Consider the following 27818-nt stretch of genomic DNA (forward strand, 5'->3'; position numbering starts at 1 on the left):
AAAACAGCTATTCTGAGGTCCGTTAAAAACAAACAAACTCAGCATATGTTGTTAAATGCCTGGGAGAAGAGGAAGATCTTAACCTGATGCCGAAAAGATAACAATGTTGGCGCCAGGCGAGCCTCGTTGGGGAGACCATTCCATAATTGGGGGCCCACCACTGAGAAGGCCCTCTCCCTTGTTGCCATCCTCTGAGGAGGACCTTAGATGTAGAGTGCAGTGAGCAGGTAGGTTCATGTTGGTAGAGGCATTCTGTCAGGAATTGTGGTCCCGTGTAAGGCTTTATAAGTAAAAACCAGCACCTTGAATCCAGATGACGTACAGGGGAATCCGGAGTCAGGCCGCGCTGAAACCTCCCTTAACGCGCCATAAGCAAATTCGCTTATGGCGCGCCTTTTCCGCAGCCCCGGCCCGAGGCTGGGGCTGCGGAACGTCTAGCAAGGTCCATGGCTTTTTGCGGCTACTCGCTTACTTGCGAGTAGCCGGGAAAAGCCATGGACTGGGCACAGCGCTTGGGCCGGGGGGGGAGGGCGGGCACCGGGATGGCATCGGGGAGAGGGAGGGCGGGCACCGGGATGGCATCGGGGACAGGGAGGGCGGGCACCGGGATGGCATCGGGGAGAGGGAGGGCGAGCACCGGGATGGCATTGGGGACAGGGAGGGCGGGCACCGGGATGGCATCGGGGAGAGGGAGGGCGGGCACTGGGATGGCATCAGGGACAGGGAGGGCGGGCACCGGGATGGCATCGGGGAGAGGGAGGGCGGGCACCGGGATGGCATCAGGGACAGGGAGGGCGGGCACCGGGATGGCATCGGGGAGAGGGAGGGAGGGCACTGGGATGGCATCGGGGACAGGGAGGGAGGGCAGCACGGGCATCGGGGAGAGGGAGGGCGGGCAGAGAAAGAGTGGGCAGGGAGGTATCGGGGATGGCAGGAAGGGCTTAAATTTTTTTAAAAAGTCACTTACCTTGTCTGGCGGCTTCGGGGCGCACATGGCCCCTTTAACCCCCCCCCAAAAATGGCCGACACTACAGGGCTTCTGGAGTCCCTGCGCGTCGTGCGTGTAGGAGGCGGGGCGGCACGCGCTAAAGTTAGCGCGCCGTCGCCCCGCCTCCCTGCCGGCTTATCCGGCATGTCTAGCAAGGCCCTTCTATTTGTCCTGGATTTGCCCCAATAACTAGAAGCAGGGGACAGGATCCCAATACAATTGCAAATGCAGCATGCAGGTAAGGAGTGCATAATGCCTCCCCCACCACACACACACAAACACACACACATGACTGTCAGATTTGTATTTAAACACACAGCACTGCTATTATTATGTCTAAAAAGGAAAGGAACCTCTCGTGCAAGCACTGAGTCATTACTGATTCTTGGAGGGACGCCAGCTTTCGCTGATGTTTTCTTGGCAGGCCTTATAACGGGGTGGTTTGCCGTTGCCTTCCCCGGCCGTGATTCCCTTTCCCCCAGCTAACTGAGTACTCATTTTACCGACCTCAGGAGGATGGAAGGCTGAGTCGACCCGAGCCGGCTGCCTGAGAACCAGCTTCCGCTGGGATTGCACTCAGGCTATGGGGAAACTGCGGAAACTGCTGCTTTACCGCTCTGCGCCACACAAGGCTCATATTATGTCATATTATTATGTCTAACATGGCCCTTATTCATATTTCCTTTTTAAAAACAACAACAACAAAATAGAAAGAATAAGAATAATTTTGTTTGCCAGAAAGCAGAATAAATCTGTGTAGTAGTTTAGGAATATAGCATCGGGTCCTTGAAAATGTTATCATACTGACAGCTCTTTTACTATAAAACAGCTACTGCCCCTATCTGTTTCTTTTGTCTTTTCCTCCTTTAGACTACCTTCAGTTCTAGGTTATCCAGAAAAATAACCAGGGTCTTGCTATTTACTGTTTTACTCTGTACAGCACCATGTACATTGATGGTGCTATATAAATAAATAAATAATAATAATAATAATAATAATAATAATAATAATAATAATAATAATAACTTAAAAAAACACACCGTATCCTGCCTTTCACCAAAAATGGCATTAAATGTGGCTAAATCATGTGTATACAACACAGACTCAGGGTACCCCATATAATTATCTCTCAACTCGATATGGGGATGATATTCTGCTGTGTCTAATCTCATAGGCAGAGCAATTCTATGCAAGTTTACTCAAAAGTAAATTCTGCAGTATTCAACAAATCTTACTTCCAGGTATGACATGCTGAGGACTGCAGCCTAAGGGAGTTATATTGAGTAGTACACAGAAATGGACATCCTTAGTGGTGGTCTTCCTGTCAGGAGGCTGTTCCAATAAGGTGGGCCAACAGTGTATATCAAGGGTCCCCAACCTTTTTGGACCCATGGGCATATTTGAGAAACCGCTGTGGGCACCACAACAAAATGGCTCCCGTAGAAGATGTGGCTAGTCTTATAATGCCATGGGGGCCTGGCTAGTCAAAAGTGAGCAAAAGAAGGGTGAGAGATGAATATCGAGGTTAGCTGGGAGGAAAGAGGAAACAGCAAGGCACTGAGGAAGAGGGGAAAGGTTAGGAACTAGGAGGAGGAGAAACAGTGGGCTAATGAGGAGGGGGGAAGAGCAAGGTTACAGGTTGGGAAGGAGGGGGAAACAGCAATGCAAAGGAGCAGAAGGGAGCAAGAGAGCAAGGCTAAAGGCTAGAAAGGGAGAAAAAGAAGATTGCCCTAACATTTTCCAAGGATTTTCTTCAACTAATTTTTGGGAAGGGGTAAGGAGAAGAGAGCCTCATGGGTGCCATTAGAGTTCCTGCACCATGTTGAGAACCCCTGGTATTTATCACTTCCTGTGTTTTGGCCAAAAGGTAAAGGTTACTTTATTTCTAGAAAATAAATCAGACTGTCCCACTGGGCATCTTTCAATCTGTGCTGGCTTTAGCATGTGTGGTGTTTTTTTACTGCAGGGGTGGGCAGCCTGTGGCCTTCCAGATGTTCTGGCTTACAACACCCACCAGCCCTAGCCAGCATAGCTAACGGTGAAGGAAGATGGGAGTTCTAGGCTAGAACATCTGGAGTGCCATAACTTGCCCACCCCTGTTTTACTGTCACTTTTTTACTGTTTTACTGTCGCCAATCCTGCCAGTCTGTTTATGCAATTGATGGAGCAATGGTGTGTCCGATCTCTAGAGCTATGCCAAGGAAAACCTGTCAGGCCAGTTTACACTACTGGTGTAGCACTCAAAGGTCGCTTATGGTAGTGCTACATCAACTGCGTAAGCAAAGCAGCAAAGTTAGCGACTGACTTTAATGTTCTAGTTGTGATTTTGAAACTTGTTTATTGCATTTTAAATGTTGACAAAAAAAATTGTGTGAGTTGTCCTGGGCATTTTTATGGAATGACCACCATCTAAAATGAACGATAACTCTAAAATAATAATTAACCATCAGACCATACCTCGGTCGAGCACTTAAAAATGCAGGCCCATGTGCAAGTGAAAGACAAGGAGCAGCAGCCATTGAGAAGAGTCGGGGAAGAGTCAACTGAATGACCAGAGACAGCTATGGAAAACAAAAGGAATAAAGGAAGAGAAAAGAAAAGTATTCATGCTACATGAAACCCACTCGACAGAAAAGGGAAGGCAAAGACATCGAGAAATTAAAATTAAAATGACTTGATAGAGGAGAGTGTAGCCATGTAATACCGAAAAGGCTGTACTGAGAAGGTCAGGGTGTTTGTATGTGTTGCAATAATAAGCTAGTTAAGAAGCTATAGTTATGAAGAGAGACTGAAAGAACTGGGCATGTTTAGCCTGGAGAAGAGAAGATTGAGGGGAGACATGATAGCACTCTTCAAATACTTAAAAGGTTGTCACACAGAGGAGGGCCAGGATCTCTTCTCGATCCTCCCAGAGTGCAGGACACGGAATAATGGGCTCAAGTTAAAGGAAGCCAGATTCCAGCTGGACATCAGGAAAAACTTCCTGACTGTTAGAGCAGTACGACAATGGAATCAGTTACCTAGGGAGGTGGTGGGCTCTCCCACACTAGAGGCCTTCAAGAGGCAGCTGGACAAGCATCTGTCGGAGATGCTTTAGGGTGGATTCGTGCATTGAGCAGGGGGTTGGACTCGATGGCCTTGTAGGCCCCTTCCAACTCTACTATTCTACGATTCTATGATTCTAAGCTAAGATGATGCTGACTCAGATTCTTTCGTATCCGATGCAGAATAAAGCAGAACAAAGGAAAAGAAGGAAGGAAGGAAGGAGCTGAGGGTGTGGGCATAGGCTCAGTGTGACAGAGCACATGCTTTGAATGCAGAAAATCCAAGGTTTAACCCCCAGCTTCTCCAGGTATGGTGAGGAAAGAATCCTGCCTGAAACCCTGGAGAGCTGCTACCAGTCAGTGTTAACAATACTGGGCTAGATGGTTGTCATTATATGTGAACCAGGTCAGTGTGTGTGTGTGTGTGGGGGAGATAGTCTTTTCCTTTTCTATGGGACTGTAAAGCTCCAAGTGTCCGGGTCATGGCAATGGCAAAGAACGTCTGCCCTTTTTGCAGGACTGTGCATGCTTTTGAACACCATATAACTCTTTGGTCCAAAGAAGAGTTCTGCGTAACTCAACAGATGAGACTCAGTAAAAAGTAAAATCTTATTTTGCACCTGAATGCTGCAGTATAAGGACTGAATGCAGACTCAGTATAAGGCAGCTTCCTATGTTCCCAAGCAGGGGGTTCTCAGATACAAATTCTGGCTGTGTTACAGAGTGGCCTCTTAGTTCAGAGCGGGGGCACTAGATGGGGGCAACTATGAGGCACAACAGGCCATTAGTTTGCACAGAGAGGCTGTACAAACAAGAACATGCTCCAAAGTCTTTTGTAATGCAAGGGGGTTCCCAGTATTGGGAAAAAGAGGGGATATAATAATATTAGTAATACTAAAAATACTAATAATTTTTTTTATCAGACAAGGCAAACCAATGCAATAAAGTAACATCACACAGGTGTAGCAATTCATCACCGATATGGCACTAACCCCACTAATAACACAGCCCCTGAAATGTACTATTCAAAACTTAAATACATTGCCATCCTGCCCATTCTAAAGGTTTACCTGGCATAGCACCTTAAAACGGCAGACGTCCTTCACTTACCAGTGTGAATGCACATACTAAGCAGCAGAAATACAGAATAAGATGCAAGTATGGCAACAATCAACAGCAACACACTAGGAAAGAAAAGAGGAAAGGTCAAGGCCATACTGAAAACAAATAGATTCTCTCTAAAATAGGGCGCTGGGAGGTTGCATTTTCTCAGAAACAATCAAAAGATCATAAGACATGTTTCCTCATTTTATGGTCCACAGTGGCGGAATACAATTCACACCATTGCTGATTACTCAGTATTTTCCATGTTCTGCTTTTCTTTGATCCTTTTTCTAAATGTTAAAATCAAACCCCATCATGGCTCACCCATATATTGCAAAAACACTCTTAGGGTGCATGTTTAGACAGAAAAAAAACCCTACAACTTCCAGCATTCCCCAGCCAGCCATGTTGGGCACTGTAATTTTTTTCTGTCTAAACACGCACAGGACTGCGGCCTTACTGAACCATTTCATAATCTAAACTTTGGTTAGACAATATTTTCCTCTTTGCCAGTGGTGAGTAGAAATAGCCCTATGGTGAGTGAAGGAAGGGCAAGCCTTAGCTATTCTCTGGCTGGTTGATCTACTCACCATCCCAGGATCTGTTTCCAGCATTATTAAACCCAGCATTGGCAACATGAATCACCCCTGCTCACAATTTCCAAGTCAGAAAAAGAGAGGGCTATTGCTTGCAAACATACATTTATGCATCAGAATACGTTGGTGTACAGATATACAAAAGCCCAAATCTGGACATACTCTAGACTAGTGGTCTTCAACTGGTCCAGACCCAAGACCCACCACAAACTCCCAACCTGCAACATAGTACCCATTTTCACAATTTTCTCCATGCCCAAAGTGGCAGCAATGACTTTGCCGTGACCCATCAGGACTAAAATCAAAACCCACTTTTGGAATGCGACCCACCAGTTGAAGACCACTGCTCTAGACCAGAGCTTTCCAAACTGTATGTCGTGACACGTTAGTGTGTCAGCTGCAGTGTGTAGGTGTGTCACGCGAACGTAACGAGAAACTGCTGAGTCTATGTAAAATAAGCAATACCAACTTGCATGCATTTTTATGGAGCAAAGGTGCTGATGAGTATGGTGCACTAGTATATTCCCCTTCCGTCATATCCATGTATGCACACCACGGTCGAGGGATCATACAGGTGCTGCGCATGCGCAGTATGCATAATCGGGTCGAAACAGCTGATTCCGCGTCACTTCTGCTGACGCAGCTGCACCTGAAGTGACGCATTCGAGAAATTAAATGGGTCCAGTTTTTTGATAGAACACCGTCTCAACCGCCGCTTGATCGCAGCTCGACAAAATTGGTTCAATGTGAAAAGTCTTGGAAATGTATGTTATTATCTTGCAAATCATATATTTTTAAAAATATAAATGAAAGGTTTTCATGAGATATGTTGTGTCCCCATACATTTCGTTATTACAATTTATGTATGTGTCCGTATCTATTATAAGGGGCTAGTTTAACCTCCGGTTTGCTAGTAAAACTGAATTACTGTGTCGCGAAATGATGCATGTCTAAAAAGTATGCCACCAATACGAAAAGTTTGGAAAGCTCTGCTCTAGACCCTAGAATCTATGGCAACCTTCCCCAACCTGGTGCCCTCCAGATGTTTCGGGATTCAACTCCCATCACCCCCAGCCAACATGGCCAAGAGTCAAAAATGCTGGGAGCTATAGCCTAAAACATCTGTGTGTTATTTACCACTGTTCACCCCCAAAGTTGGTACTGAAGCTAGAAAAACACACACATCATTGTTTGTGGATCCCAGTTTTATCCCATGTATTGCTTTGGGAGTGATTTCACAAAATTAGGAAGTGGGACAATTTTCACCCAACCCATGTAGTTTTGACTGGGTTCTAATCAAAGCAAGAAGCACAAAAGTGTGTGTGTGAGTGTGTGTGTGTGTGTGTGTGTGTGTGTGTGAGAGAGAGAGAGAGAGAGAGAGAGAGAGAGTAACTTGGCCTTCTCCAACCTGGTGCCCTCAAACTGCATAGGATTGCAATTCCAAGAATCCCCGCAGCCAGCTTGCTGAGGACCTCACCCTTTTTTTCGTTCAAGACAGCAAGGCCTACATGGATGCAAAGATAAGCTTGAAAATGTGTGGGCACTGGGAGATTCTGGGAGATGCAGTCCAACACATCTGGAGGGCACCAGGTTGGGCAATGCCGATCTAGGGTGCCACCGGAAGTTCTTCTTCAAATAAACTTTTGGTGCCTAGAATCAGGGAGAGAGGAGGACAATACTGGGAGGGACAGGAGTTCAGTAGAAAACCTCATGCTATGTATTAACAAGGTCCAAGTTTCAATCCATGGTGTCTCTAGGTAGAAGATCACGGAGCAGGCTTTGGGAAAGACCCTGGAGACCTACTGCCAGTCAGAATAGTTAATACTGGACTATATGGACAAATTGTCTGAACTCATATAAAGCAGCTTCCTTTTTTATTTATTTTTTAATAATTTTATTATTATTTAACAACAACACATAATAAATCATATACACACATAACACAACATTCCTCTTATTTCTTAGCTATACATTCTACTTCTTGATTAACTCACATTAATAAGTGCCCTATAGCAGCTTCCTAAGGAGACTGAAGCCTGGTCTACAGATACAGCAGAATGATGTGTGAAAAGTTCTGATATGACAAGTGGGAGATACCATTTTAATGATTCCTTCCATTAAATTCACTCTCTCTCACACACACCCCACACAGGAAGCTGCCTAGCTCAGTCTTGGCTATACCGGTCTTCCCCCAAACTGGTGCTCTCCAAACATTTCAAACTTCAACTCCAACCATTCCCAGCTACTATGGCCAATAGTCAGGAATGCTGGAAATTGTAATCCAAAGCATCTGAAGAGCATCAAGTTTGGGAAAGCTGATCTACACTGACAAGCAATGACTCTCCAGGTTCCAGGCAGTCATTTCAACCTTACTCAGAGATGTTGGGGATTGAATCTGGGGCTTTTTGCACGCAAGGCCTGTACTCTTACTACTAAGCTACAATTCTTCCCTAAGTAAAAAATTAGGACAACAGGAAGAGGGCTGGACTTTCTCCCTAATGTGAAAGAGTAAGATTGCAGGAGCATTCTGATCCAATCTATCATTTGTCCAATCTACCACCTCTACATGTGTAGAAGAGGGGAGGGACGAGGCAGGGGGCAGTTGGGCATTAAAGACAACTGGCATTTTTGAAGCGTACGTTTCTATTTTCTTAAAACATCAATGGTAGCAGTAGTCTACAGCACCTGGTATATTCCCAAGCGGTCTCCCATCCAAGTACTAACCAGGCCTGAACCTGCTTAGCTTCCAAGATCAGATGAGATTGGGTGCATTCAGGGTAGTATGGCCTGATCTTGGGAGCTAAGCAGGGTCAGGCCTCTTGGATGGGAGACCATCTGGGAATACTGGGTGCTATATGTTTAAAATATCTTGCAGTATTTGCTGGACTTAGCAAAAGATGAATATACACCACCATAAATTCTCTCAGACTACTTAGAAATAAAGTTGACATTAAAAGCATACCTAAATCCAATGATTCCAGTCTTGGCCATGGCATAGGCCAACCCCAGGATTCCACTGCCCATGATAGCGTTCATTAAATTAAACACTGAGAAGCCAAAGGAAGCACCAGATGAGATAGGATTCAAAGGTCTCTGTAAATGTTGGAACCAAACAGATAATTACATTGCAAACTCTTCCTCTGGGGAAAAACAACTCTACAAGGCCAAAGTGATTGCAGATAAAGAGGCACTTAAACAGGCACAGATACACAAAAGTGTCTTAAAATCTATTACAACTACTGTAAAATATGCGTTTATATCCTAGGAACTCAGGGTGGCCATTTTGAATAAAATAGCTAGGCATATGTCTCTACAAAAGGTTAACAGGGACAAAACAGTTAAACAAGCCCAGATAACTACTGTTGATCAGTAATTAAAAGAAAAATCCGTTCCATTGCCTGGGTCTTGTTAAACCAAATCTTGTCATGGTGGAGGTTTCCTAGAGCTGGAAATAATGAGGTATGTAATAAAAAATGTGAGATTTCCAACTTTAATTGCAGAAGTTTTATTCCTTGCTCTCGTTAGTGGCTGTAGAGCCAGAGCCAGGATATGCCTGTGTTAAGATTGAATCAGGGCCATCCCTATTCCATATAATTTATCAGAATACTAAAACTCAAAAGAAATAAAGTAATTAATAGAGCTGGTGAATCTCTATGATATTGCAAGGAGTCCTGCACAATGGGGTGGGGAGACTGGATCTTTAATGCTTATCTGTTACATGGAGGACTGTATGAAAATAGCGGTGTTTTGCTGAGCAATATTTATTATTTTTATGAGACTATGATCTGGGTCCCCCCAGTTCCAGGACTTCGTAAGGTTGTGAAGCTTGCTGTGCTGTGCTTCTATGGCACTAAGGAGGGATACTTTTTCTATGGTGCTGTGAGGTGTGCGCGTGCTATGGGGCTCAATGGACATGTGGAATTGCTATCTAGGTCTAGTGGTGACAATGCCCTGGTTTGCACATGGGTTGAGTATTATGAATGATAACGAGTATGGATTGTCAATGACTCGTGAATTGTTAAGTGTAGACCCTGCACTATGGTTTAACTCTGGATTGTTAACCACAAACAACCTAGGAAGAGAAACCATGGTTTGTTGTTAGGTTGTGGATTGTTTGGGGTTAGAACCCCATAGTTAAACCATAGCGCAGGGTCCGCACATAACCCACATTTCAACAACACATAGGCTGAGTTTGGATGACACGCTAATCAACTGTTGTTTCCCACTCCGTTCCTATCCCTTGCCCCGTTGATTAGCGTGTTGTCCGAACTCAGCCATACTCAAGCAGTACTCAGGGTTGTCATTACGTGTGAACTGGGTCAGTGTGTGTGTGTGTGTGCGCGTGTATAAGGGGTGTGTGTGTAGTCTTTTCTTTTTCTATGGGACTGCAAAGCTCCAAGTGTCTGGGCCATGGGAACAGTCTGTGGGCCATGTCCAACATTCTAGGATAAATAATGTTGAGTGAGAAGTATTATGTGTATATTTTATGGTGCTGTGAACTTCCCAGTATATCTAGATGGGGGTGATATTCATGTCCATGCTATGGGGCTGTGAAGCTTCATGTATTAGCAATACTGGGGTGAGCTCAGCAGATGACGTGGCTTCAAACCCCACTTAACCCTAAAACTCACTGGGTGGCTTGGGGTCACTCACACTCTCAGCCAAACCTGCCTCCCAGGTAAGTTGTTGTGAGGATAAACTGAGGCAGCTCCCCATGCACACCTCCCTGAGCAACTCAAGAAAAAAGAATGGGCAAAATCAGAGATGGGGAATATGTGGCCCTCCAGATGCTGTTGGACTACAGCTCCCATTACCCCTCACCACTTACTAGGCTTTGCTGGAGCTGATGGGAGTTGCAGTCCAGTGTGTATAGAGCCAGCGTGGTGTAGCGGTCAGAGTGTTAAGCTGGGACTGGGGAGACCCGGGTTCTAGCCCCCACTTGGCTATGAAGGTGACTTGGGGCCAGTCTCTGCCTCTCAGCCTCTCCTACCTCATAGGGTTGTTGTGAGGATAAAATGTCTGCTGCCTTGGACTCCCTGGAGGATATAAATAAATAAGTTTAAAGACCATATCCCAGGGAGCTCTGCCTCTTACCCCGAGGGGTAAGGAAGCAGGGGCAAGATGTGGGGGGCAATGCGGTGTGGGGTGGAGGGGAAGCCCTGCAAGAGTGTTTGGGGCGCTCTTTCTTTCTTTCTTTCTTTCTTTCTTTCTTTCTTTCTTTCTTCCTTTCTTTCCATCTTATCCACCTCCTTTCCAGGGAGAGCCAGGCACCACCCCGAGACCCTCCTCCCTCGTCCCCTCCGCCCCCGCTTTCTCCTCTCCGGCCCCCCGACACGCACCCTGCCCGGGGGCGCCAGGAGCGGGGCTCCGTCTTCCAGCTCCTGAGCCGACAAGTACCAGCCCGGCTCGCAGTTGACGCTCCCGGCTCGCGGCTCCTCCATGGCGCGACGGCTGAGGGGAAGAATCCCAAGAGGAGGCGGGCAGGGAGGGAGGGAGGGAGGGAGAGGACGACTGCAGGGCGGTGCTTCGGCCCTGACAGAGCCGGCCTGAGGGCGGGGAGGCCCGGCTGCACCGCCTCCTTCTCCTTCTCCGCCTCCTTCTCCTTCTCGCCCGGCGACTGCTGATGATGAAGAAGCGGGAAGGCCGGGCCTTTGGGGCTGAGGGAGACGCGACGCGAGGCCGGCATGAGGTGAGGCTTGGTGATGGTGGAGGAGGAGGAGGAGGAGGAGCAGCAGCAGCGGCGGCCTCCTTCCTTCCTTCCCTCCCTTCTTGAGAGAGGTGCCGGGGCTCAAACCTGCCGGCGTGGAAGCCACGCTCTCTTCTACTCTACAAGCCTTTCCCCGCCATTCCCAAGAGGTACTGGGCGGAGGGAGGGAGGGAGGGCAGCGTGATTTCGTTTCCTCCCATTTGATCAGGCAAAAATGCACTCTGCACATGCCCAAGGACACGTTCTTTCAGACGCAGAGGAGTTGGAGGGGGGCTTTGTAAGCCATCTAGTCCAACGACCTGTGGTCTTCCAGTTGTTGTTAGACCACAATTCCCACCGTTCCTGACCACAACATCTGGAGGGCCACGGGTTTCCCACTCCTAGAATCATAGAATAGCAGAGTTGGAAGGGGCCTACAAGGCCATCGAGTCCAACCCCCTGCTCAATGCAGGGATCCACCCTAAAGCATCCCTGACAGATGGTTGTCCAGCTGCCTCTTGAAGGCCTCTAGTGTGGGAGAGCCCACAACCTTCCTAGGTAACTGGTTCCATTGTCGTACTGCTCTAACAGTCAGAAAGTTTTTCCTGATGTCCAGCTGGAATCTGGCTTCCTTCCTGATTGAGTTCAACCCCTGCTCCATCCATGCAGGAAATCTAATGCAACAGCAGGAGTGGAGAACATGTGGCCTTCCAGATTATTATTATTTATTCAGTTTATATCCCGCGTATATACACAAAATATTCTAGGCAGCATACAAAGTTAAAACACTTTAATGAAATATTATGACATTAAACAACATATGTTGATGAATTGCAAATCCCATCTGCCCTAGCCAACATAGCATTTCTACTACTACTACTACTACTACTATTAATGATAATAATTTCATTTTCTATACTGCCCAATAGCCGAAGCTCTCTGGGCAGGTCACAAAATACAAGATAATAAAACATGGTATAAGTTTTTAAACATATGAAATTTAAAACAGATAAAAATAATTTCATTAAGATACTAGACTGATAAAGACAGCTGACATAAATGCCCCCATCATACGCTGGGAGTAGTGGACAGTCTTAACCTTGTGAACTTGACTTGGTAAGCTGAAATGCTTGAGCCTTTTGTCCATGCACAGAACATCATATATCCTCCTTTCATGGCATGCATTGGAAAATTATGGTCCTAGGTTCAGAACAAGCCAGGATCTTAAATTATGGTTCGCAGTTGGTTTCAGACCTTGGCTTGTTCTGAACCTAAGAATCATAGTTTCCTAGTTTGGACAAAGTGGGGAAGTATGGTTTATTGGAGGCTTTCGTGTTTAATTGCTGCACACAGTGAAGGGAAAGCAGATGCATGTAAAAGACTCATGCATATCTCAGCTTAATAAACTAAGATACAGTTGTCAAAACATGGGCACTTTATTATTTTATTTATTACATGTATACCCCACCTTTCTTCCATTGTGGGATTCAAGGTAGCTACAGTTAGTTCCTAGGTCTCCCTTCCATGCACTGACCAGACCCAGACCAGCTTAGCAGCAACAAGGTGTCTGCCTCAATGTGCCTCCAGCCCATGCCTTGGGGCTTTATTAGGGTAGTTGTTGATAATGTCTTCTTCCTCTGTCAAAATTCTAATTTGTTGCCACATTGTCCTCCATAACCCAAAGGTAAGTTTTTAGATAATCTCATACAAGTGGAAGTGATTTTATGAGAACAGTGCAGACATGCAAATTTGTAGCATTTCTGTCTGAATGCTTACATAATGTCTATAAAACGAATACTTTCCTTTCTGGATTTGCAGGAGATTAAACAGCTTATTTGCTAGTCTCTTGAAAACGAAATACTTTGGAACGAGGACATCAAATGCATCATTTCCAGCAGACTGTATGCTTTGGGGCCAATCTCTTAATCAACTGCCTGGACATCTTGCAGTAGCTCAGAGAAAAAGTTTCTTGACCATGCCGGAGATGCTTGACAAGAAAGTTGACCTTGAGCTGAACTCGCCTCATCCCAGAGTACGTGGCATGACCACCCTTGACAGAACTGCTTTCAAGAAGGATGTTGTCATCCCAGCTCTTAAAGTTAACAAAGACATCATCAACAAACTGGTGAAGTCTCTTAAAGAGGTGCTGCTGAAACGTCCAGGTCTCAAGAGAGTTGTGGAAGACCCCGAAGATGAAGGCAGAAGGTTCATTTTGTTAGATCCTCATAAAATACCTGCTGACGGTTCCCTGGGCGAATCTGAACAACAGATCTTAAAGAGTTTTAACATTAACCCTACCATAGTCAAGTACAACCAGGAACTGACTTACGATCATTTCAAGGTGGAAGAAATTTTGCAAGCGGTGCTTCCTGAAGGTCAGGAAGTGACCACTGCATTTAGCAGAATTGGCCATATAGCTCACTTGAACCTGAGAGACCATCAGCTGCCTTACAAAAAATTAATTGGTATGTTAAGGTTTACACCATGCATGATAGAACTTGGTAGAAGTCCTCAACTATGTGGTTTCCTAAGGGATGATTCAGCTGTTATTTTTTAAAGCAGCATTTAGCATGTCAGGCGTGAAAAATCACTCAGGTTTCTAAATGCCCGACATGAGTAATGTAGCTTACTGTGAGTCCTTGTGGGTTTTTTTTTTTTTGTAAAGAAGCAAAAAAGTGATGAATACAGAAATATTAGAGATGTTTGTGAGGACATTCAAAAAACGAAAGCAGTCGTGTTGGCAATAAGAAAAAAAATCAAAAATTCATATAGTGTAAAAAAAATCAAAAATTCATATAGTGTAATAACTTTATCAGGCTAACTCAAAGCTCACCAAAAGTGTGCAGGCTTTCAAAATCTCCAGATCTCTTCATCTCTGATGTGGCAACAACTTAGAACTTTGACAGGGGAAGGAGACATTTTTTGTGATCTTTGAGATGGCCTAATAAAGGTATTAAACTGTCTGGAATATGAAAACAGATATTTACGTATGACTGATAGGTGAGGAAATGACATCTGAATGGCCAACCCACAGATCTCACATGTGGTCAGGACTCCTATCCCAAGATGGACGCTGGAGCTATCGATCTGACTTGGGGTGAGAACGTTGTGTCAGCAATTTGGATGTTTCTTCCATGGGACCATAGGAGGCTGCCTTATATCAGGCCAGACTGTGGGTCTATCCAGCCTAGTATTGTCTACCAATTGGCAGAAGCTCTCCACAATCATAGGTAGATCACCTGCTACCTGAGCTTTCTAGGAATTGAAAGTTGGGACCTCCTGCATGCAAAGCATGGGGTCTACTGAGCTATGGTCCCTCCTCTGTCAGGTATTCAGAGAAGCAAGTGGTTCATGCATCTGAATGCAAGCATAACTAGAACAGGAAGTGTAATGTCCAACTCAGCTGAGTTATAGAAGTACATGTTATGCTTGATCTGTCTTCAGAAAAAATGTGCATTTTTTAACATGAAAAATGTTCACTTTTCCAAGCATATACCCCCAAATGTGTGCTTTCCCCCATAGGCTAAAGCATAAAAATGCATGGTTTTGGAAGTGCACACTTTCAAACACAAGCGTAAGCTTGGGAAATTGTGAATGTTTCCTGAGAATTACGCTCCTCACTTCATGCTCAGGGTTGCCAACGTGTCATACTAGCATGCTTTGCAAACTAGGAAATTCTCATACATCCCTAGTGGTAATGTCAGTGCACAGGTAAGCATGTGGTGAAAGGTGCAAACTCAACATGGGGCTGCCATTTTCAATGTATAGTTAAGAATACAAGAAGAGCCCTGCTGGATCAGAGCAAAGGTCCATCTCACCCAGCACTCTGTTCACATAATGGCCAACCAGCTGTCAACCAGGGACCAACAAAGCAGAACACAGGTGCAACAGCACCCTCTCACCCATATTCTCCAGCAACTGGTGTATATAGGCTTACTGCGTCTGATACTGGAGGTATCAGGACTACTATTGATAGCCTTCTGTTCCATGAATTTACCCAACCCCCTTTTTAAAGCCATCCAAATGGGAGGCCATCACTACATCTTGCGGTAACAAATTCCATAGTTTAACTATGCGCTGTGTGAAGGACGTCCTTTTATTTGATTATTATTTATTTATTTATTTATTTATTTATTTATATAGCACCATCAGTGTACATGGTGCTGTACAGACCTGAATCTCCCACCAATCAGCTTCATGGGATGACCCCATTGAGTTCTAGTATTATGGGAGAGGGAGAAAAATGTTGCATCTTCCATCTCAAGGGCTTACAATAAGAGAAACCAGGTCTCTGTGTGAATGCCCAAGACGTTTAGGCTAACATCTTCTGCAGCCCAGTTTTCACGGGTGCTCAGAGTGGGTCAGCTGGCAGAATACCAGTCTCCTCCTTTTGTCTCCTGGCTACCCCTGTCCTAGTGGTGTTGGTCTGCATTTCCTGCCGAAGGTGAGAGGAATTTGACCAGTTCCTCATTCTGCTCACCCACCCCCTAAGATTCTTGTCAAAGGGTAGGACAGAAATGTAGGCCCCATTTGGGGAGGTCCAGCTTTCCCCCCACTTTGACTATGGAACCCCCTAATGAATAGATTTCCCAAATTCTGTAACCAGGCAATGTAAATTCTATCATTGGAATAAATTATAAAAATGAGAAGAGCAGCTGTGTTAGTCAATTGCAGAAAAAACAAAGAGTTGTTGTACCTTAAAGACTTCTCAACGCATTCATTGTGGCCTGGGTTTTTCCTAGAGATCTGATGAAATAGACTCTTGCCTTCAAAAGCTCATGATAACAATTGAATTGTGGCCTTTCGGATGCCACAAGGCTTTTAGTTTTCATAGAAACATAGAATAGCAGAGTTGGAAGGGGCCTACAAGGCCATCGAGTCCAACCCCCTGCTCAATGCAGGAATCCACCCTAAAGCATCCCCGACAGATGGTTGTCCAGCTGCCTCTTGAAGGCCTCTAGTGTGGGAGAGCCCACAACCTCACCAGGCAACTGATTCCAGTTACGACTTCAGTAACGAAGCTTTTATAAAGTTTCGTTACTGAAGTCACCCACCTGCTTCTCTGCTCACTTACACGGCTCTCTATTTTCTTTAGTTAGAAGAAAGCACTGTGTATATACCCTCCATATCGTTACAACAGAAGCAAACGCCATGAATGCTGCATGGGAAAGCGGTTCTCTTCACAGCCTGCAAGGGTTCCGGGGACCCCTGTAGAGTTAGAGGAGCGCAAATGTTGTGCCACAGCCCTTGGCAAGCTCAATGCAATACTTGGGGAGCTCTGTGGGTAATGGGACTTTTCTTTGTTATAAAAATCCCTAAAAAGCATTGATTTCATGGGGACGCTTTTCATAAGTTGTTTGTGTGTTTGTATTGAAGCCATTTCAACTACATTTCTGCATTTTAAAAAGCAAACTTGACACTGCCTGTTTCTCTGCTTTCCAGGCCAAGTTATCATCGACAAGAATCAAGGACTTACATGTGCTGTAAATAAAATCAATACCATCGATAGTGCTTATCGAAACTTTCAGATGGAAGTGCTAGCTGGAGATGAAGCTAATATGATAACCAAGGTACCGGGGCTTTTAATAGTACTAAATATGATAGCAACTAAAATGATTGCATCTCCCCTATGAGGGAAGATTGCATCAACTGGGATTGTTTAGCTTGGAAAAAGGAGGCTAAGGGGAGACATGATAGAGGTGCACAAAATTATTTATTTATTTATTACATTTATATACCACCCCATAGCCAAAGCTCTCTGGGCGGTTTTCAAAAGTTAAAACCAGTAAACGTTAAAAACAAATATACAAATTATGCATGGTATGGAGAATGTGGATAGGGAGACATTTTTCTCCCTCTCACAAAATACTAGAACCCAAAGGGATCAATCCCATGACGCTGATTGGTGGGAGATCCAGGACAAATAAAAGGAAGGACTTCTTCACACAGCGCAGAGTTAAATTATGGAACTCAAGATCATTATTATTATTATTATTTATTTATTTATTTATTTATTTATTTATTTATATAGCACCATCAATGTACATGGTGCTGTACAGAGTAAAACAGTAAATAGCAAGACCCTGCCGCATACATCACTACAAGATGTAGTGATGGCCACCCATTTGGATGGCTTTAAAAAGGGGTTGGATAAATTCCTGGAGGCAAAGGCTATCAATGGCTACTAGCCCTGATGGTTGTGTGCTATCTCCAGTATTTGAGGCAGTAAGCCTCTGTGCCCCAGTTGCTGGGGAACATGGGCGGGAGGGTGCTGTTGCACCATGTCCTGCTTGTTCATCCCTGGCCGATGGCTAGTTGGCCACTGTGTGAACAGAGTGCTGGACTAGATGGACCCTTGGTCTGATCCAGTAGGGCACTTCTGATGTTATGTACTTTCTTTTAGCAAAAAGAGGGTTAAAAAATCTTAACATTAAGAAAGCAGACAAAGCGAAACGCAGACATCATGGAAAGATGCAATCCAACGTATTAATGCTTGCCTTCCTCAGTTCTACAGACTTGGCAGCCTCTGCATGTTCCCAGATGTCCCAGTCTAGCCTGAATGAAATCACAGCTCTGGAAGGAAGAGCGTAGCTTAGTGGTGATTGAATTTATAGCCCATATTTATTTATTTTTAAACACATAATAATGAAGATATTAATGAACACTTGCAGAAACATTCATTTTATTACTAGTTCAGAAGCCACATACCATTTTCTGCTCCTTCAGAAATATGACTTTCTTGCTCAGTGTTTGTGCATTTTGGTTTGAAGAAAGCAGGTAAACAAATTGGATTCCTCCAGCAAGATCTATGACTGATTTATATAATAATAATAATAATAATAATAATAATAATAATAATAATAATAATGTCTTACCCACCTCCCCTTTTGGATTGAGGCGGGGAACAACATTAGTACAATTAGTACAAGAAAGAAACACAAAAGATGTTTTTCCTAATAGTTCAAGTTTAAAAATAGAGCTATGTGGAATGGGACACTGTTACTTTTTATTTTTGGGAAGCGTCTTCAATCACTGTCCTTTTTTTAGAGGGGTATTTAACACTGCATCACTCTAATAAATGAGTTGCTGGGGTGGGTGGGGGGACAAAAACAAATCAATATGGTATCTCTTGTACCTGGGATCTGATTCCTGCATAGAAAAGGCAATGCACAGCACCATTTTGAATGGCACCCACATATATTGTATGTATTATGTATGTATGTATTATTGCATTTATTTCCCACCATTTTTCCTCCAAGGAAGTCAAGGCAGTATACATGATCCTCCTCTCCATTTATCCTTGTTAAGTATATGACAACAACCCTGTGAGGTGGGTTGGGCTGAGAGTCTTTGACTGGCCCAAAGTCACCCAGTGGGTTTCTGTGTGGCTGAGTGGGGACTAGAACCACAATACCTGATGGAACGCCTCTCCCGACATGAACCTACCCACTCACTGCGCTCTACATCTAAGGTCCTCCTCCGAGTGCCTCCCTGGAAGGAAGCTCGGAGGATGGCAACAAGAGAGAGGGCCTTTTCAGTGGTGGCCCCCCAATTATGGAATGATCTCCCCAACGAGGCTCACCTGGCGCCAACATTGTTATCTTTTCGGTGCCAGGTTAAGACCTTCCTCTTCGCCCAGGCATTTAACAGCATATGCTGAGTTTTTGTTTTTAACGGACCCCCAGAATAGCTGTTTTTTAAGGATACTGTGTTTTATGCTTTTTATGGTTTTAAATTTTGTATATTTGTTTTAATGTGTACTGTTTTAAACTTTTGTAAACTGCCCAGAGAGCTTCAGCTATGGGGCGGTATATAAATGCAATTAATAATAATAATAGAACCTGGATCTCCTGACTACCGGACCGACACTTTAGCCACTACACCACACTGGCTCTCATATTGTAGCCTCTGCCTGCAAAATAACACTCACTTGTGGGCCATGATCTTTTCCCAGTTACTGACAGTGAACATTGCATGCGAAATAAACATGAAATGAAATGATAGATACACCTGCCTGTTCATAGACGATGATGTAACCACTTAGAGATATTTTTAAATATGATCAGCGGTATATAAATCTATTAAATAAATAAATGGATTTTGCCCTCAGAAATCAGCTCTCAAGTTGAAAATGTGATGTATCATTTACTGGCAAAGGCCTAGTTTAGACTACCAGCCCCTACTTTTCCGCTCTGAAGCTCCTTCACTGAAATCAGTGTGTTCATTTCATCTGATATTTTCCCCCCGTTTAAATCAGGCAGAACAATAGAAAAGCCATCTTGAATCATAGAGAGGGAAAGGTATCGATGGTTCAGAATGCAAAATTGTTTCTTTCAAACTGGGCTAAGATCTCTACCTCAGATCCAGGTTTAAAATGCCACTCTGTCACACAGCTCACTTCCATAGCTCCAAGGATCTATCCCCTCTGACGGACTAAATGATTATGTTGGTGCAGGACTGAGGGAGGGGGTGAGTGCAAGGGGTGGTAGGAGCAGGTGTCCACCATCTTTGAGTAGACATGGCAGAAATATGGTGCTGGAAACAGCACTATCAGCTTGGTTGTTCCACTCCCACCCCCCTTTCCCTTTTGCTGTTCTTGTGCTATCTTGTGCTATCCATGCTGGATCAGACCAAGGGGACATCTAGTCCAGTCACTGGTAGCCTTCTCCATGAATATGTCCAACCCCCTTTTAAAGCCATCCAAATTGGTGGCCATCATTACATCTTCTGGTAGCGAATTCCATAGATTAACTCTGTGCTGTGTGAAGAAGGACTTCCTTTTATCTGTCCTGAATCTCCCACCAGTCAGCTTCATGGGATGACTCCCTTGGGTCTGAATATTACGAGAGAAGGAGAGAAATGTCTCCCTCGTATTGATTATCCATAGCTTTTCCATTATGACACTGTTAGTGCACGTGAAGCTGTACGGAGTAACAGTTCACAGTCTTGGGGTTTTCCTGTAAATCATGACTGTGACAGCAGACAAAAAGGGTGTGGAAAGATGGGACAGAGAGGGGTGATTCATGTGACTGCAGATATCCAGCAGCTGCCCAGACTAAGGCTGAACCTTTTGTAAACCGCCCAGAGAGCTTCAGCTATGGGGCGGTATATAAATGCAATAAATAAACTCACTGGGATTGACTTCTGAGATGACATGCATAAGATTCCACAGAGAGGGGTGGGGGGTATCAAAACAAAAACCTGCCACAGAAGGTGTCTGGTTGAGGCCTACTTCAAGGGTACAATCCAGGACTTTATTCATGCCCTGAAGTCCTCACTTCAAGCTCATAAGGCTCTCCTCTCCCGTAACCAACAGCAAGCCTAGAATCTCAGGTGTAATCTTGGCCGTAAGGTAACTTCTCAGGGCATCACTTTCCCTGAGCTTTGATTGTTAGAGATCAACTCAGTATTATTATTATTATTATTACTTCTGTAGGTTAAGGAACACTACTACTCATATGAATTCGATTTTTCCAAAGTCTACTGGAACCCCCGCCTCTGCACAGAACACATGCGCATCGTGGACCTCTTGAAGCCGGGCGACCTTCTCTTCGATGTCTTTGCAGGGGTGGGGCCTTTTGCAATCCCTGCAGCGAAGAAGAACTGTGTGGTGTTTGCAAACGACCTCAACCCGGAATCCCACAAGTGGCTGCAGCACAACTGTAAATTAAACAAAGTGGACCAAAAAGTCAAGGTCTTCAACATGGACGGCAGGGAATTCCTGGAGGGGCCGGTGAAGGAAGAACTCGCCAAGCAGCTCTCTTTGGGGGAGCGGAAGAGCTCCCTGCATATCGTCATGAACTTGCCGGCCATGGCCATTGAATTCCTGGATGCCTTCAGGCATCTCTTGGATGGAGAGCCGGGCAGCACTGGCCTTCCCACCGTGCATTGCCACTGCTTTTCCAAGAATGACGACCCTGCGCAAGATATTCAGGCAAGAGTTGAAGCTTGCTTGGGAACGTCGCTAGAGGGCCTCTGTTCCATCGAACTAGTGAGGAAAGTGGCACCCAATAAGGATATGATGTGCATTAGCTTCCAGCTCCCAGCCAAGCTGTTGTACAAGTCGTCGTCTTCTCTGGCAGGTAAATTCCCTAGAGCAAGGGACAAGGTCACTTTGCAGGTTTGAAGCGGAACCCTTTCTCTTAGATTAGACATCACATGGGGATTCTTAACTATGGTTCTTCTTCATGTACGGGAGACTTCTGTGGACCATAAATAATGTGTGTGACAACCATGCATCAGTGTCATGGCTGTACATATGTGGGGCAGCAACAGCCCATCGTAGCTTCCCCATGCATGTATATGTGGTGAAATGAATGCATGTCTCTTCAACACACATTCCATGTGCAGTTTTCATGCTGTTCCCTATAAGAACATGTGATGTGGCATCTCGGATGCTTATTAAAATTCTGCCCCTTCGGTCCTGTTGGAGGTTTGTGCTTGGAAGCTGAGATCCAGAGAGCCCTGTGGGTGTGCATGGAAGGAGCAGCCAGTAGTTCCCTTCTAACTCACACTGTATGCTGCTCCAGAGAGACCCTGAACTTCAACAGTAGACTTTTTTGGGGTGGGTGGGGAGCCAGGAAGGCTCTTTTAGGGATGGGTGGTGCTAAAAAAAACCCCGTTCACCAGCAGCCCTCTGCATTCTTTCCCAAGATCCTTTTTTTAAAGCTCTCCTGCCCCTCCTTTCGTCACAGAGGCTTTTGTGTAACTATCACTACTTTTTGGTTCATCACAAGTGTGAATGTGTGGTTTTAATTTTGCTCCCTAGTTGTGGCTTTTGTCTTTCCTTCTTCAGATTTCCTTTCTTATGGCTAACTCACAGGACTCTTTCCCCTTGAAATGGCTGCCCGTGCCATCACCCGGCCTGTCACCACCTCTTCACCGTGTGCATGCACTGGGCTGCTTTGATGCCACAACAAACCCACGTGGGTTGTGATGCCATGAAAACTGCCTGGCTGTGGGCAGGGACCTGGCATGCACACGTGGCTGCTAGGTGCCTAGGGACTGTGTGAGAAACTTAAGCAGTCTTAGAAATGTGTAAGTGCCATCCCAATCTATATGGGTTCAGAGAATCTGTCATCTTAAACTTGTAGGTGCAGATGATCCACAGGAGCCAGCATTGAAACGCCTGCGCCCAAATGAAGACTCTCCAGAAGAAAAAATGAATCAGATGGTCTAGGAGGCTTTGTGGATACCATTACTGAAACGATGATTAAACTGAACTTTTAACTCTGTCTTTCAAGGTGGGCAAAAGTGGACTGTTCATCAGGGCTTATATGAGCAGCCGTCTCCTATCCACCACTGAAAACTGTATTACAGCTGTTGCATTGATATGCCGATTATGCATTGATCATCATTTGGTTCTTTTTGATTCCACAATAGTTGGATGGATGGGGACCATTCTTTTATTCGAAAGAATATTAAATTCGTATTTTCCAGTAGCATCTATTGTTCCTGTTGTGTGCAGTCATTTACTAGTCAATGAGAAACTGGTCCAATTAAAGGAATCAGGTGAAAAGATCTCTTTTCTTGACAATATCCACTCCATGTTGTTGATGCTTTGTCGGGGCTTGTTGGTTTTTTACAATTTTGGCCAGATCAGTCTCCAGCAGTGGGCATGTTGATAAGGTGGAACCCAAAGGAGAAGAAAGTGCTTATGTATTGGAGTGTTTGGGCTGAGTTCTTAGAGAAAGCCTGTAATTGTTATTCCTATCTTTGTGCCCTAGACACAGCCCCTTTTAAGCCCTGTTCTGACACTAATGGCATTATGGGTGGCTTTGAGAGGGCAGAGCAAGACTGCTGAGCCCGCCCCCATTTGCAACCCAGGGCTTTTATGGCTCACTCTGTTCTCTTCTTCAATTCCACCTCTCAGCAGAAGGACCCAGGGAATGAGGAGAGGCTCTCTTGTAATCCATCCAGAGAATTTTGTTATTGGGTAAAATACAAATATTGTGCATCAGATAAATGAGTAACTGTGTGAAAGAGCTTAGGGACTCCTTCAGGGAATAGCCGTAGGCATTTTCTATATCTGTTGTGCCCACATTGTACATACAAATATATGGGAGAAAGGAGACATTTGTCCAATTGTCGTTCTTTGAATTTGACTTACATAGTTATATCTTGTCCTTTCTCAAAGTGAGATTAAGGCAGAATTGATGCGGCTATCTGAGGTTATATGTATAACAATATTTCAAAGAGCGAGTGAGACCAAGGCCACCAGTGAGCAGAGATTTGAACCCAGGGCTTCCTACTCCTAACCCAACACCCTTGTCTGCTAAAGCCGCCTTGAGGCCCAGTATTGGAGAAAAGGCGGGATATAAATAACAAACAACAACAATAAATCAAATTGGCTTTTAATTGTATTTGTTGTTTGTTGTTTATTCGTTCAGTCGCTTCCGACTCTTCGTGACTTCATGGACCAGCCCACGCCAGAGCTTTCTGTCGGCCGTTGCCATCCCTAGCTCCCCCAAGGTCAAGTCTGTCACCTCCAGAATATCATCCCTCCATCTTGCCCCTCTTCCTTTTGCCTTCCACTTTCCCTAGCGTCAGCCTCTTCTCCATGGTATTGTGTCTTCTCATTATGTGGCTTCAGTTTTGCCTTTAATACCATTCCCTCAAGTGAGCAGTCTGGCTTGATTTCCTGGAGTATGGACTGGTTGGATCTTCTTGCAGTACACGGCACTCTCAGAATTTTCCTCCACAGTTCAAAAGCATCTATCTTCCTTCGCTCAGCCTTCCTTGTGGTTCAGCTCTTGCAGCCATAGGTTACTACGGGGAATACCATTTTTAACTATGCGGACCTTTGTTGTCAGTGTGGTGTCTCTGCTCTTAACTATTTTATCAAGATTTGTCATTGCTCTCCTCCCAAGAAGTAAACGTCTTCTGATTTCCTGGCTGCAGTCAGCGTCTGCAGTCATCTTTGCGCCCAGAAATACAAAGTCTGTCACTGCCTCCACGTTTTCTCCCTCTATTTGCCAGTTACCAATACATTACCAGAAATAACCTGTGGGCTCAGACTGCAAAAAGCACCAGGGTACCAGTACATGCTAATACCAAGGTTTTCATAAATTGCCAGAAGGGTAATATCTTTCCTTGTTCTAATGCATAGCCCCATGGCTGATTTTAGCTTTATTAATTCCAACAGCATTGCAATATATAAAGTCCATCGCTTCTCTCTCTTTTATCTTGCCGCCACTGGATTGAGTTGGGTTCAGCAACACCAGATACTGCAATTAAGCACCCAATCAGTGCTTGGATGAGACAGCATTAGGAACCCCACACATTAGTGGGATATTATTATTAGTTGTTGTTGTTATGGTTAATAAACGTCAGGGTAGAAAGGGGCTGAAAGAAGGGTAGTTAACATATTCTGGGCATTTTTCCCCAATTGGTCCAGCCACAAGGTCACTCACATGGGCTGGGTGTTGTCTACAATCTACTCATAATCCTTGCCTGCCTGTGTATACAGTCTGAGCTATGTGCTGCCTCTGCTGCAGGTGCAATGAAAGCGCCTGGGCATTTTCTGCATGCTGGAGAGGAATGAACTGTGGGCTGACTTTATGCGAAGGATGACTGGGCCTTGTTAGCAGGAATGGTCAGGCATACAGCATCAGAGCCACAGCCTTGAGAGAGGGAAAAGATAGTACCCAGAGCTCTAACTGATCACATAGAATCATAGAATAGCAGAGTTGGAAGGGGCCTACAAGGCCATCGAGTCCAACCCCCTGCTCAATGCAGGAATCCACCCTAAAGCATCCTTGACAGATGGTTGTCCAGCTGCCTCTTGAATGCCTCTAGTATGGGAGAGCCCACAACCTCCCTAGGTCACTGGTTCCATTGTCGTACTGCTCTAACAGTCAGGAAGTTTTTCCTGATGTCCAGCCGGAATCTGGCTTCCTTTAACTTGAGCCCGTTATTCCGTGTCCTGCACTCTGGAAGGATTGAGAAGAGATCCTGGCCCTCCTCTGTGTGACAACCTTTTAAGTATTTGAAGAGTGCTATCATGTCTCCCCTCAATCTTCTCTTCTCCAGGCTAAACATGCCCAGTTCTTTCAGTCTCTCTTCATAGGGCTTTGTTTCCAGCCCCCTGATCATCCTGGCTGCCCTCCTCTGAACACGCTCCAACTTGTCTGCGTCCTTCTTGAATTGTGGAGCCCAGGACTGGACGCAATACTCTAGATGAGGCCTAACCAGGGCCGAATAGAGAGGAACCAGTACCTCATGCCTTTCTTTTTCACGTGAGTTATGATGCTTTAGGATCTTGGCCTACATCTGTTGACTTTAGAGCAACAGAGCTAGTGCATTCCACTACAGCATGGTCCTAACTTTCATCTTCCAGAACACAAGGTGGGATAGATTCAGAAAGAAGTCTGTATACCTCCGCTTTTGGTCTCGTGCTTCAAGGAAGAAAACCCACTTGTTTGCATTATGAGGAGCCGATTTTATGTGAAAAAAGGCTTTATGCTTATTGCAAAATGACACTATAATAAAACATTTAATCAAAATAACGTTTTATTGCTCGTGCAAATAGAATCCTGAAGTGGAGATAGAAACCGCGGAATTTAATAATAGTAAAAATAAATAAATCTGGCTTTATTTTAAAACTTCTTACAAGTTTGTTTCTGAAACTTCAAACGCACCAAACAAATGGATTATTCGCCTCTCAGCGAAGCGACCTGCAGCATTTCCCAATCCCACCATTTCTCTACGCACAAAAAACACGAACACAATTTTTTTTAAAGAAGGATCTGTACGGTGAGTTTTTAATACATAAGCACAGCTGGCTGCACTTTTTTTTTTTTTTTAAAAAAAGAGAAAGATAGATGATGGCAGCTTTGCTGTAGTGCAGACGGCAGCGATTTTCACCTGAGGTTTTGCTTAGCTCGCTCTGCTCCAGTGTCGGTTACTTCCAAGCTAGCCAGGATGCCAAAACAGTCCGCTGAAGGCATCTTGAAGGGCTCGATGACAGGCGAGGGAGGAAGTGTAGCCACCAGCAAGATCCTGCAGGGAGGCGGCTCGGACGTGGTTTAGATACCTAGAACAAAGAGAGGCATTGTCTGAGCGGAGAAACAAACATTTCATGCTCCAGGATGGGAACTGGAAGGAAATCCAACTTCTCTGGTTCCCACCGCTGAATTCATTTCCACAGACGCTGAACAAATCTCAAAACTCTGAAATCGGAAACTGTAGAGACAAAACCCTAGTTAGATCTCCTATTCATAAAATTATAGAGGCGGGAGAGGATTTGGTGTCTCACCTGGTCCAGCCTAGGGATGGGATGGGATGACCTGTACTAAAACCTTCCACATCAGATGCTTGCCCAACTTTTTCTTGAACATCCAGGAAAGGAGATGGCACTGTATAAACTGTTTCCAAATGACTCCTCATGTCATTATCACTTTCCTATCATTGCTCTTTACAGATCTAAAGTCACTTTAGGAAGCTAAAATGTATTATGTATAACTTAGTTTGCTCATAAAAGTATCATTAAAGTTAAAAACGTTTAAAAGTAAATTCAGTAAATTTGTAATTACTGTCTGAATAAACAATTCTTTTAAAATGGATATAAAATATGATATTCCATGAGAAAGCCAAGTTAAACAGAATACGTCTTAGGTTTCTAGATGGAACTTCAGCAAGTAGTCCATGGCGCATCTGAATCATCTTAGAAGGCAGAAGAAGCAGAAAGAGCTGGAGGCAGAGGAAGAATTGTGGACAGCATCTGTTCCTGTCTGTAAGGAATTGGTTTGCTCTGAAGGAAAACCTATTGGGAGCTTATTTAGCTAGGGATGGCTCTCTTACCCATTAGGAATTGTAACCAAGCATTCTTAATTTAATACATTTTAAGTAATAACGTATTATTTGAAGAGTAACATTTTATTCCCTTTTGTAAATCATTCCTCTTAACACATTTTTGGTCATTTTGAAAGGTTTCTAGTGATGGGTATTAATGCTATTTTTGCACCATAGGAACCAGGCTACTGAGTTTTCTTTAGAAATAGAGGGTGTATTTTGGTGGCAGATATTAAAAGTTTTATAGCTAGGGCTACGTTTTGGGTGTTTGTGGGTTTTTCGCACCAGAACCATATTCTGTATTGAGGAAGGGATGATGGGTCATGTTCATCGATTGAGTTCAGACATGTTAACCAACAGTGGTTTAAATAGTCAACGGTTGATGATTTAACCCACTGTGGCCTAAAAAACCAACGCAAATAACCAACAAAGTGCAGAGTTGGCTATTTGAACCACCATTGGTTATCATGTTACGTGGAGGGCACCGTTGCTTATTTCCTCAGCCACCGTTGGTTATTTTATCCGCTACAGAGTTGCAAGGCAAGAGCGGTCAAAGTGGTGGCTGCCGTTCTATTTATTTATTTATTAGATTTCTATACCGCCCCATA

At 44.5% G+C, this 27818-nt stretch overlaps 3 protein-coding genes and 1 pseudogene across 5 annotated transcripts in view; 1 reads left to right on the forward strand and 3 right to left on the reverse strand.

Moving 5' to 3' along the window:
- The window catches only part of SLC38A6 (solute carrier family 38 member 6), a 76096-nt gene extending 64890 nt beyond the window's left edge, over nucleotides 1–11206 (reverse strand). For both annotated transcript variants that reach the window (XR_010025085.1, XM_063118205.1), the window contains exons 1-3: nucleotides 11072–11206; nucleotides 8695–8825; nucleotides 5143–5216 (exon numbers count right to left, since the gene is read on the reverse strand). Coding sequence is in view for 1 of the 2 variants with exons in the window: in XM_063118205.1 (XP_062974275.1) it covers nucleotides 5143–5216; nucleotides 8695–8825; nucleotides 11072–11173 (307 nt within the window). In the remaining variant the exon portion in view is untranslated. The remainder of the gene's footprint in view (nucleotides 1–5142; nucleotides 5217–8694; nucleotides 8826–11071) is intronic.
- On the reverse strand, nucleotides 8406–8524 carry LOC134393845 (5S ribosomal RNA; annotated as a pseudogene).
- A 137-nt stretch (nucleotides 11207–11343) lies between the features above and the next one.
- Nucleotides 11344–27550, forward strand: TRMT5 (tRNA methyltransferase 5). 2 transcript variants are annotated; one of them, XR_010025084.1, is made up of 6 exons: nucleotides 11344–11421; nucleotides 13237–13883; nucleotides 16861–16988; nucleotides 20855–21500; nucleotides 22512–22661; nucleotides 27042–27550. XR_010025084.1 is itself a non-coding variant. In XM_063118201.1 (5 exons), the coding sequence occupies exons 1-5, from the start codon at nucleotides 11417–11419 to the stop codon at nucleotides 22595–22597; spliced, it is 1512 nt and encodes a 503-aa protein (XP_062974271.1). In that variant the 5' UTR covers nucleotides 11344–11416; the 3' UTR covers nucleotides 22598–23487. The 2 variants fall into 2 exon arrangements, 1 of the variants encoding a protein (XP_062974271.1); XM_063118201.1 differs by lacking the exon at nucleotides 27042–27550 and having other exon boundaries at nucleotides 22512–23487.
- The window catches only part of MNAT1 (MNAT1 component of CDK activating kinase), a 168686-nt gene continuing 166971 nt past the window's right edge, over nucleotides 26104–27818 (reverse strand). The window contains exon 8 of the mRNA XM_063118222.1: nucleotides 26104–26452. Within this exon, the coding sequence (XP_062974292.1) occupies nucleotides 26332–26452 (121 nt within the window). The 3' untranslated portion in view covers nucleotides 26104–26331. The remainder of the gene's footprint in view (nucleotides 26453–27818) is intronic.

The sequence above is a fragment of the Elgaria multicarinata genome, chromosome 2 (assembly GCF_023053635.1).
Source record: "Elgaria multicarinata webbii isolate HBS135686 ecotype San Diego chromosome 2, rElgMul1.1.pri, whole genome shotgun sequence".
NCBI classification, from domain to species: domain Eukaryota; kingdom Metazoa; phylum Chordata; class Lepidosauria; order Squamata; family Anguidae; genus Elgaria; species Elgaria multicarinata.